Below are 11,678 nucleotides of genomic sequence, written 5' to 3'. Positions count from 1 at the left end.
AGATGAGTGACTAGTTAAATTATTCAATTTTCAAATTAGCAAACCTATACAGCACAACTCAGTTGTGACAACTGTATGTATAATTCAAGATAAAGGAAAAGGTATTATTATATCTCACAATCACAAATGCACCCATAAAATAGGACTGCAATGTAATGACATTTTTTTTGCACACTGCACTTGGCAAAATATTTATTCTGTGAGCCCAAAGTTGAAATGTGCATACGGAACAGAATTCTCTCTTTGGCATGCATAGAATTTGCTTCAACAACACAGATTTGCGAGACTTTACCACGGTTACAATCATATTGACATTGACATTCACTGTAAATAATACTCACACGTCATTCCAACATTATGTGAGTGAAGCTAGATTGACAACTCTGGGACTTTGAGCCTGTGAGCATGAAAACACTGTGATATGAAACAGTTCCAAATATACTGTGGCACATGCTGAAAACCACAGCAGGATGGCGACAGCTGCAACTTTGGTTGTCGAGATTTCAGCTTTTACAGGAAATCGATTTGAAAGTCAAGAACCGAGAGGTACTGAATGTTATATCAACTGCTTTGCGGTCTGATTGTAGGAGTAACACTCAGGAGAAGTAGGTCACGGTTCGTTTTTTTGTACATTTCATGTGGCTGTCTGAGTGATGTTATCGCGCTAGACAGGTACAGGTACAAATGACAGCTGGTCACACACAGGTCTGATACAGATGTAGTATTGCTACAGGAGCTCCCAAGTGGGGCACCAATGTCAGAGAAAGGACTTCCCAAATATACATTATTTTATTGAACAATGATCTATACATCAAGTGTGAAAACGCTTAACAGTGCACTCAGTCTTTAAGTCGTATCTACAAGCAATACTTCTCACATCCTGACTTCATCTAACATATAGTCGAAGGCAAGATTTTGCAAGATATTTCATAATGTCCCCATGAAGGAAAGGAGACGGCAACCAACGCACACAGGACGTTAATACTTGAAAGTTAAAGTGCAAAAAGAAATGTACAATCGTCAGCTAGGCTACAGCAAGTTCTGCCTCAGTTGGACTGGAGACATTTCAGGAAGAACACTTATTGATTGAAAGCTTGATGTGACCCTTCGCTCCGGAACATCCAAGGAGTTGAAATTCCAGTGTCAGTCAAAATTTTGAATGGCTCAGAAATCTTAACAAGTTCTCTCTTCTTCTTGCTCAAGTACGGCGAGGGTTGAAGCTTCACATTCAAGACGGCTCATTTAGCAATCTCAACGAGACATCATTCGGACAAACTCTGCAGAGGAGAGAGTGGAAAATCATGTTGTCAGCAGCAGTGCATCAGTTGCATCATCGACTATGAAAATTTCAACAAAGTGCTTTTACCTTCAAAGTCAACAAGCCCGTCCCCATTCAAATCAACCTCCCGCAGAATATCCTCCACTTCATTCAGACCCACCTGCAGAAGCAAGGCGAGCAAAATTGCACAGTGGACAAATCTCTAAAAAGAAGAGTCCATCTTATTGCAGATGTGGCGCAAGTATTACCTGATGGCCCAGAAGCTTACGCATTGCATCTCGCAGCTCAGATGTACTTATGGCACCGTCACCATTTGTGTCAAACTAACAGAGCGGAGAATGTAGGAGAACACACATTTGAGCACACGCACAGACAAACAAATGTACTGTATCAAAGAGACATTCTTACTTCTTTAAAGGCATCTTTTAATTCCTTTATTCCTATCATGTCGGCAGTTTCGGCAAGTAGTTTTGGACCCATCAATTCTACAAAATCCTCAAAATCCACATGACCGCCCACTGAAGAAAAATACCAACATAAAATCACTACAACTATGATTTGAGAGTAACTAAGAAATAACACTTACAGTTCATATTTATCTGCTGGCTCAATTCGATCAGCTCCATTTCAGTGGGCATGTATCCCATCGTTCTCATGCAGTTTCCAAGGTCTTTACAGCTGATAAAACCATCCTTGTCCTTGTCAAACTCTTTAAATGCATCCCGCAACTCTGTTGAGCAAAGACAAATGTGCAAAAGTGTCCAATGCTCTTATTTCACGCCTTGTTTATTTGTTCTGGGTGACTCATTGTTGAGGCAAAATCAACTTACCATCCATTTCCTCTGGACGAAGCTCTCTGTCCTAGTGAGAAAACACAATAAATCACTTGTCAGTACAAGTAACAAACAAAACATGACTGATGCAGCCGTGACCTCCATGAACCTACTGGTGGAAACATCAAACAGTGGAAACTATTTGATATTTGATTGGTCTTTTTTGCTCACCGTGCTCGTGCTAGCAAAAGAATGTGAACGTATGCTCCTGCACCCCTCCCTCCCCCCGCTCAATGCTTAGAATTTACGAAACCTTTAAAGGGCAGAGACGCAGGCAGACATATCCCAGAAGCTTCAGGGGTTAACAGCAGAAGGAGTGTGGAGTCTAAACACAACATTGTGTCTTGACGTCAGAGACAGAGGGAGCTGGAAAAAGCTACGACGCAACGATGCAAATCACACAAGCAGACGATTGAATATGTATTCTCAGCACTTCCTGTCACCGTGGCTGTCAGGTCATCAAACATCAGCACATTCAGTGACAGTTCTCTACTTGCTCACAAGCCAACTGTATTCACGCAGTCATGTGACAATGGAAGAGGATGTATAAACATGTCATGAAGTCACAAATTATGGCTTTGTGTTTTGTTATGTATTTGTACGGAAGCGTGCAACTGCCAGTGTGGAGTGAACATTTTTGGACAAACAAAGTTCAAACGTACTTGCAAATACATTTGAATGTAGGCTAAACATTATATCAATGCATTTGAAAATTCCATCACTAAACATTGTTTATCCATAATTGTCTTTTTTTTAAAATTATCATGTCGACAGTGCATTATTTTTATTCTGCATTTTTTCCCATAACACCACATATTTTGTTTCGAAACGACAGTGCCTCAATATGCTTGCATAAACATATTGTATTGTGACGTGTTCCAAGGCTCTGGCAATCAGTTTTTAGAATTAATTCATTCTCTTGGCTGGGTCTATTTGCCCTAAAAAATTTGATTCACATGTCATGCATCATGTTAGTTGCAGCCTACCCCCCCACGTGTCATCCTCTGCCCTCTGCAGGAAGATACAAGGTCACACTGAACTACAGCCGTGTGAAAGCAGCACATGCATCGAAATGGTACATGCTGCAGTGCTTAGACCGCATTACATGTCAGCCACATGGAACCAGAAGACAACATTGATTTATTATGAATGTAATGATTACACAGATTAATAAAGGTGCCTGCACATGTCTTCATACCTAAATGGGAGGAAATTATAACATGGGAATGGGACTGACTTCTTCAATCAACAGTTTTTCTCTGAAACTATATAAATAAATCATAAATAGAAGCTCCGTGAGCCAGAATGAGTAAAATTACCCTCGATAGAAAAGATGCTCAAAATGGAGCCCGCGACATTTTCAAATCACTTCTCCTCATACGGACTTCCCAATAAATCATGCAGGAACTTAAATCTGGCCACATCCACCTCAACACCTCAACTGTAACATTTCCTCTCCCCCAGCACAATCCACTTGAAAAAGGAAGGGCACTCATTGAGAAAGTCTGTAGGAGGATATATTACATAAGAAATGAATTTGTACAAGGATCGCCTATCGTCTGTCCAAAAACGGTAGAACTGCATTCTTTGAGCCCGCAACTCTCGTAAGGATAAGAAGTTCGGATGATGGAAGAATGTATTCATTGATTGTGTAAACGCACAAGTACATATTGACAAAACCTAAATGTGTGTGAAATCTGAAGTCACAGTTCAGTTCAAGACACTACCTGTGTGGTTAATTTGGTGCTTAGTAGTATCCTGAAGAAAATTTGGACATTATCAACGAATACTGTAATAGTACTAATAAAGGTCAAATCTACTAAAAATCCGGTGATGATTTCAAATGTAGTACAATGCGTGATTTGGTCCAACAAATGTATGTAAACAATGCTACATTCAAGGAGGTCTTACCTGGCCAAAAAGTGAATTGAGGACAGTACGCAGGTTGACATCCGAGACAGAAGAAGCAGCGCTGGACCTCCGGGAGCGGCGAGAGGAGCTGCTGGACAGCGGCACCGGAGAGATGGCGGACGGCGAGGACCTACTGGCCTGGCCGCCACTTTTGGTCAAACTGGCCCTCTTCTGGTCCCGAGGTTCGCACAGGGGAGTTCTGTCGTCATGGCTATCCGAGGGTGAAGGCATCCTCGGGAGAGGGCGTGCGCAGCAACGACGGCGATGCTGCGGCTGTGGAGGTGGCTCTGGTTCGGGGGCTCCAGTCGCAGGCGCTCGCTCCTCGCGATTGTGCTTCCTGCGGCGGTGGTGTCGGTGTGTGCCGCGTTCCTTCACGCTACGTCCGGCTTCACCATCAGGCTCTGGGGGGTCCGGGAGGTGACTGTCAGACGCGAGGGGTCGACACTTGACCCGCGTGGATTCAACTCTGTCCCGGTTGCCGGAGAGCGAAGGGTGGCACAGCGGTCTCCGGGCGCTGACGTCGCTCTCTGCCGACAAGCAAGCCTCCTCGGCGGTTCCATTGCTTTGGAGCGCAGCGGCGGGACGGTGGTGATGGTGCTGATGACTTCTCCGGCTCTCTACCGTGCGTTCGTGGACGTGCGTGGATCTTCTCGAGGACGTTTTAAGCAATGAGGTCGTGGAGTCCGATGTTGGAAAGGAGGAGCTCATTGCTGCGGATCTGTTCTGGTGTGTGTCGGTGGGTTGATTGTCGACATCACGCGTCCTTTCCTTTCCATTGTCAACCAGTTTTCTCCTGCTCGCGATATGTAGCAGCACCTGCTCGTGTATGCGTGGCACACGTGTATGGCAAGCAAACAGGTCCAGAGAGCACAGGAATATTATTCACAGCACAGCCTCATTACGATCTTTTATTGTTGTCTTTGAGACGATAACTTTGATTGATTACGTTGGCCAACACATTTTTTGTACTAATTTTGACTATCAGAGATGCAAATTTTTTCAATCATTTTTGTGTGCCATTTGTGTCATCGTTTTTTCCTGTAAAAAGCTTAAGCATAATAATAATATCTTGTGTGCTTGAAAAAAAAGGTAACATTTAAACACATCTACATGAAAACACGTTTAGAGACACACAAGCCATCTCTGATTAAATTTTGCTGTTGACCAGTGTTATTTTAGTCCCTGTAGTTGTGAGGTCGTCAAAGGGCCACAGACTTTCCGTTCTTTAATCTGGTCCACTGAAAAAGAGACCAGCAGTGACATTTGCTACATTTAGCCAATTTCCCACCCAAGGTTTGGGTCGGTGTATTGGCAAATTAATCATGATGACATTTATCCTGATAGATAAAAAGGACGAGTTATTATATTAAGACATATAGTATTCGTCCCAATCTATGAAAAACAAAGCATATAAATAAAGTTCAATCCCAACAATATTTTTCTGCTCTTCTCATTGTACACGGCTTCATACTGCCACCAAGAGGCCAACGGGTACGCAGCACAAACAAACGCGTTTATTTTTATTGACAGTATTTTACTTTAAATTCTTATTTTACTTTGTTATTCATTTATTTCCGGGTAGTCCTTTCATGTTATATTTAAACCAGCCGCCTTACAGTCTCTTTAGGGTGTTACAACCAAGGAAGTTGGACCAAATTGACCCACATCTCCCTGGGTCGGTCCAAATCTTAAACCAAATTGGGTTGTTGGGTTAAAAACAACCCAATATGGGTTAAAAATTATATATATATACTCAAAATATATATAATTCAAATGACTATGAAAAAAAACAATGATTTTTAGCAATGATTTTAACGTTTCTCATAAGAATTTTAAGTTATTAAGTGACTTTTAGGAAAGCACTGGCACCAAACATGTTGTTGACCATTTATTACATGTGCAGAAACACTTGAAAATATACACAAGGAAGCAACATAATGGGAATATTTTAATACAATAAAAAAAAAAAAACCACACACATTTTTGATGGTTCACAGATGGTTATTTCCACCAAACCTTTGTTAGCTCAAACTCGCCACACAATAACAACATACGACATACTAAAGTTCAAAAGTTGTTTGTAAAGACTTTTGAAGGCACTGTTACTGTCCTATCCATCTAAGATCACACAATAGCATTACGAACTATCACCTCAACATGTCCAAGTCCTTTAAATTGTTTTTCTTTGTAGTTCCATGCCACGCGGGTGGCAAAAGCATTATAGGCACCAGTGTCCTGTAATTATCAATTCAGACAGCAGAGGTCGCTGTAGCATCTACAAGCGAGTTAGTTTGTTACCGTCTCTAATCCAAACGTAACCACAATGTTGTTGTCCACCGGGAAATCTAAACAAGCCATAATACTTATGCTCTTCTTCATGTTGACGAGTGTCATCCGTAAGTCAAAATTTAAAACCAGACAGCTCAATGTGAGTGCCATTGTTCTTAGAGATTGTAAACATCAGTGTTAGATTGCAAACAACACACAAAGCTGCTTGAGATTACTTTTCATGTGCAAAATAAAAAAAGGCCCTTTGAAACAGCACGCATACTTTATGATGTGTGTAAATACGGATTCGGGTTAGATAAACGTATCCATGGTTTGCAGGTCATGCATCAAATCAAATAGCTTAAGAACAGCAGCAGAGCAACTTGAAAATTATTTTACAGAATCAGTAAATTGCAACCAACAGTGTTTGGACCATCAAATTATTTAACTCAAGACATCACAATAGTTATAAGCAATAGACCATTTTTCTCCACCCAAATTAGGTTGAACCCTCACACGCTGTATTTACAAGAATACAAATGTGATATCAAATAGATCCAAATTACCACACCTTACCAAATTTAACAAAAACGTCCTCATCATTGTAACTGGTTGCACAGATCGAGTCATACAAGAAATGTGCTTATTCAACCATGTCTTGTACAAGTAGGTGGGGACTGTGAGTGCAATTAAGTGACCTCAATTGCAGGAGTCACGACCACAGCCACATTTGCGAAGTAAACATTCATGTAATTACTGCCATAGTAGTACCACACAGATGAGAACAGATGGTACAATGGACATTAGCAAGAGTTTCGTCTCTGGAGATTCTTTGCCAGACTTTCAAAGGAGCCACCTTCCCTTATTTGCCTTTTAATTTTGCCATCAATAAGTGAACCACAAACATGACTGGGTTTAGATCTGGGCGCTTACCTGTCCATTACAAAATAGACAGTGTGTAACAAATGTGTTAGCGCAACACAGAACTTAGTTTCTTAAAATCGAACTGAAAGCATCACGATTATTTTATTTCAAATCCTTTGTATCGTGGCAAAATTCCTAAAACGGCTGTCACTGTCCAAATTACTGCTGGAACTCACTCTAACAATATTAGAATTTGCTGTTGATACGTGTTTGACACGGACATGTGGCTAATATTTGTGTAGCTTCCCAAGTTGAGCTCTGAGAGATAAAAGAAAGAAAATGAACCACACAGTGAATGTGAGAGCTGGTCTTGAAAGCAGAGGAATATTTGTTCTGCGCCACACACCTCTATCTCTTGGTTGGACATCATTCTTCACATATGCTCACTTATTTGCCTTCCTTCTCCTCTAAGCGGCCTGGGGTGAAAATGTAGTCTAAAGCTTGTCTCTCGGCGGCGGCCACATTGGGGTGCCAGAGGTCCACCATGAAGACCACCCTCAGGCCGTCCTCTGGACCCCCTGCAAACATAATCCAGAAAGTCAAAACATTTCATTGTTGCTTTTTAGTTAGAGTTGACTTTATTTTCTATTTTTAGGTCAATCAAGCTTCAAGATAAAAAAATGAAATTTGAAGCCCTTCTTACCCTCGTGGAAGGCCCTGTGGAGGAAAGAGTCATCAAAAAGCAGACAGCTGCCCTCAGACCAGCACTGGGGCTCTCCACCAACTACAAGCTCACAGGAGGGGGGCACTCGGAGACCTGCCAATACAAAAAAATAAAATTAAATGCAGTCATTCAATTGTGAAGGGAACTTTACATTGGTGCTTTGGCTAGACAACTAAAATTTGATTTCAACTACAAAAGTGTAAAAATGGTGTGAAATTTGAAGTGATATCGTAATTCAAAAAAGCACATCGGGCAGTGAGAGGGTACTTTGGATTTCCTTGTGTACGACCTACTTCCCGTGTGCCCCTTGTGAAACAATTTGCTGCTGTTGTACGGCGAGGCCACACTGCACATTTGCCTGAAAGTGTTTTCGCTCATCCGATTTTTGCGCTTACCCAGGTGGCAGCGGAGACGCACGTTTGTGGGACCGTAATGTTCGGTGATGAGCGCTCCCGGCGACAGCACGGAGAAACAGGCGTTTCCGAACATGTTGTTGGCGATAAAAGTGCGCAGCTGGCCCAGCACCCGCCAGGCCCGTGGACACCTCCTGACATTAAGGACCAGAGGGGTGCCTTGGTTGACCAGATAGTAGGTCCACCATTGGCCACGAGGAGTGTTGTTGGCTTTCCATCCCGGTGGCAGCAGGGAGCCGCTGCGGGCGGGGGGTTGATTGTAGATGCTCTCAAACTCAGCTAGAAGGGCTGGGAAGCTCTGCTCCAGGAGTTCCACATCATGTCTCTGAATTTCCCTGGAGAAGAAAGGAGCTGACGGTAGGTCAGGGAGGAAGAAGACCTCAGGCCGCTGGATGGTGGGTCGGCTGTTAAGGTATCGGCCTTGGTCGCGAACTCCTTTGTGCACCCTGCCCATACCTGACCAGGTGTAGCGTTTGGCGTATTCCTGCAGGCTGTGATAGAGCCTCTGGTTGAGACTTTCTCCAGCGCTGGTGCAGCGGAAACACTCCGACGACTGGCAAAAAGCAAAGCCGTTCTGCTCCTCTAACATGGATCCGGGTTTGCCCCTATTGCGACAGTCGGAGCCAATGAAGCCCCCCACCACCCCTCCGATCCTGCCGGGCCCGCTCAGATACCTTCCTCGCAACGGACTGGTGCTATGATCGCGGCCGACCCTGTAGCAGTACCACAAGAACAGCAGAAGGACACACACCAGTGTGGCACAAGCACAGATCTCACACTCTCTCACAGACTGCATCCCTCCAGCCACCATCTCCCTCACGCTCTCCAGTGACCACTCCATAGGGGCTCTGCTGCACAAGGCTCAATCTCACAGAAGAGGGGAGATGCTGCACGTCTTGTTCACAACTGAGATTGGGAGCGGCATCAAGCCACACGAAGGCTTTTGTGTTAAGCAGCTCTTCCTGTCCGTCACTTGAAAGCAACCAGTCTGCTGATTTAATCCGACACTCTCGGTCGGCAACCTTAACATTTCAGCTCTTGGCAATGTGGGATGCTCTCTCCATGCTTTCTTTTAAGCTTGAGGTGTTTCCGCTGCTTCTTCTCCTGTTCTATCAAACAAATGACGACAGACGCTGCGCCTCGGGGTTATCTGTTTTCTGAAAAACAAGGACAGAAGGAGAGAAGAAAACGATGAGGACAAGGATGGAACTGACATCAGGAGACTGCTACTGTTTATCCCTCTCTCTCTCTCTCTCTCCATATATTTCATCTGTCCATCCATCTGATCTGTCTGTCTGCCCATCAGATCCAGATCAGCTCAAAATATGGAAATTGTGACTAGTAGTGGAATGCGACAACTTATCAACAAAAATAACATTCAGTATCGTGCTTGGCCTAATTAGAGTCACTTGTTTACCAGTCGCCAGCCAAATGCAGGGTATGCAATCAATTTAATTCTTAGCACGAACAGAGGTGGAATGGTGGGAGTCTGGTTAGCACGTCCGCTTCACAGTTCCGCAGTTGGTGTGAATTTGAAAGGTCCTTTGTCTATATGGGCCATGCGATTGGATTGGGACCAGTCCAGGGTGTACCCTGTCACTCAACCAAAGTCAGCTGGGAGAGGCTCCATCTCCACAACTCTAGTGAGAAGTATGAAGGGAATAAATACAAAGGGGAAAAAAAACCAATCATATAATGCAACAAATACAAAAAGTTCAACCAGCAAATCAGAGGTCAGCACCTTAATAATATTCATGCATTTCAAGATGTTTAAGCTCCAGAATGGGAACGGAATCCAAAGTAACTTTTAATGTGGTTGTTGTTTCCAGAATGGCTTTTTCAGAAACAATACCAGCCTCCTGGAACCGGGAATGCCGAAGAGAAGCAAAACAAATCAAAACAACCACAAGTCACAGTCTTTGAGCTGCGTCACTTCTATTGTTTGCTTCTTCTGAAATGTTGTGCAGTTTGTTTTCCACTCAAAAACACGGATCCATGACCACAGTATGTATTCTATGAAAGCTATGTCAAACAGTGGAACACTGTGTCATAAAACAAAAATAATCTTCACACACATTCCAAATGGCTTCCACAATCACCTAGCAGCACATTTGAAACTGCGACACAGAATTATGGTATGTAATTCTGAACGAAAAATGGGGGGCCCACAATAAAGTGTGTTCATATCAATTTATTTTCTAGTCCTAGTTCAACTGTCTTTTGGCGAGAGGCGATCTACACCCCGGACTGGTCACCAGCCAAGTGCAGGCTACGTATTGACAAAACAGCCATGGACAATTTTGAGTCTTCAAATCAACTAACATGCATGTTAGTTGGAAGGCCGAACCTGAGATTTGAACCTCCAAACTAAGAGCGGTGGAGCAAGAGTGCTGTCCACTAGGTCACAATGCTGTCAGTGTGTATATAAAAAACGGAATATGAAAACCTTTCTTATAGTGTGCATCTATATATTTACACATTTGTGGACTCACCAAACAAAAGCATGTGTTAGTAGCTGCATTTCACACAAATCTATACCAAGGTATTTCCTTTTTGTGGCACATAGGGACGCACACAAGCACAATAATATTACATAAGCAGTGTAAATGCCCAGATTCAGAAGGAGATGCATAGAGAGATTGGTAAACTAAGCGGTGTATGAAGTCTGTGTAATTTCTGTTTGACATAACAAAGAACATACGTGGTTGTTATTATATATACGATAATAAATCAACAGCCAAAGCCCGTGGAGTGAATAGCGTCAACAGCAATCAGAGCTCAGCCAAGACGTCTCACCAAAAATGGTCGGGTAATCCTGGGAAAAATCCCCCTCGCCCCCCTCCACCATTCTGTTTGACAGCTTTAAGACGCCCCCGCATCCCGCCCTCACACACCCACTGCGTTTGGGGGAAGACTGGCTGGTATCATCAACCACTGCATGAAACACTCACAGAACTCGAGGTGCAGCTACAACGGCACAAATAATCGCCACATTGACTCGAGTTGACGTCAGTCTATTCTTTGCCCCTCCCGTTACACACATTGAATCGTGCATCCATACCTGCTCAACAATCATAATGTGACTACAGGAGAGCAGAAGAGAAGGCACACAGGTGTTCTTTCCTGGCCAAGCTGCGGTGATGCGCAGTGAACGCAGACGATATACAACATAAAAACACTTCAAAACGCAAAATGCAAGTCCAAATCGGGAAAACACTACGCTTGTGTTTGATCAAATAAAATGCACTGCCCTACCGACAATCTGACACCCTGTCTTTGTGTCTGTAGTGGCGATCAACCGCTCACAGGCCAATTTGGTCGTAAATACAAAAGATTCGCTGGGGTAAAACACCCATCGTAAAGACATCAAAATAGTAATCTGAGTA

The 11,678-nt window shown here is 43.3% G+C and overlaps 2 protein-coding genes across 5 annotated transcripts; both read right to left on the bottom strand.

Moving 5' to 3' along the window:
* Window positions 1–140: 140 nt before the first annotated feature.
* Window positions 141–4,902, bottom strand: cabp1a (calcium binding protein 1a; the record flags this gene model as incomplete). The annotated part of the gene is made up of 7 exons (XM_037259399.1): window positions 141–1,277; window positions 1,367–1,439; window positions 1,528–1,602; window positions 1,688–1,797; window positions 1,866–2,009; window positions 2,110–2,140; window positions 4,024–4,902. Coding segments are annotated over 7 exons (1,338 nt in total), but the record flags the coding sequence as incomplete, so codon positions are not given.
* Window positions 4,903–5,898: 996 nt separating this feature from the next.
* asphd2 (aspartate beta-hydroxylase domain containing 2) lies at window positions 5,899–11,678 on the bottom strand. 4 transcript variants are annotated; one of them, XM_037257865.1, is made up of 5 exons: window positions 11,354–11,678; window positions 8,275–9,449; window positions 7,859–7,972; window positions 7,562–7,733; window positions 5,899–7,473 (listed from the first exon to the last, which is right to left on the bottom strand). In XM_037257865.1, the coding sequence occupies exons 2-4, from the start codon at window positions 9,131–9,133 to the stop codon at window positions 7,603–7,605; spliced, it is 1,104 nt and encodes a 367-aa protein (XP_037113760.1). In that variant the 5' UTR covers window positions 9,134–9,449; window positions 11,354–11,678; the 3' UTR covers window positions 5,899–7,473; window positions 7,562–7,602. The 4 variants fall into 4 exon arrangements, with proteins under 4 accessions (XP_037113760.1, XP_037113758.1, XP_037113757.1 ...); XM_037257863.1 differs by having other exon boundaries at window positions 5,899–7,733; window positions 11,354–11,424; window positions 11,548–11,667; XM_037257862.1 differs by having other exon boundaries at window positions 5,899–7,733; window positions 11,354–11,677.

This window comes from Syngnathus acus, chromosome 9 (assembly GCF_901709675.1).
Source record: "Syngnathus acus chromosome 9, fSynAcu1.2, whole genome shotgun sequence".
Lineage (NCBI taxonomy): Eukaryota > Metazoa > Chordata > Actinopteri > Syngnathiformes > Syngnathidae > Syngnathus > Syngnathus acus.
Note: the sequence above shows the minus strand (reverse complement) of the source record. Positions and strands in the feature narration are given on the sequence as shown.

Coding starts and splice junctions, on each gene's coding strand:
- asphd2 (XM_037257865.1), bottom strand. CDS start 9,133: ATGGAGTGGTCACTGGAGAGCGTGAGGGAGATGGTGGCTGGAGGGATG. Junction 7,973..8,274: donor GCGTCTCCGCTGCCACCTGG/GTAAGCGCAAAA, acceptor TTGTATTGGCAG/GTCTCCGAGTGCCCCCCTCC. Junction 7,734..7,858: donor CCACAGGGCCTTCCACGAGG/GTAAGAAGGGCT, acceptor TTATGTTTGCAG/GGGGTCCAGAGGACGGCCTG.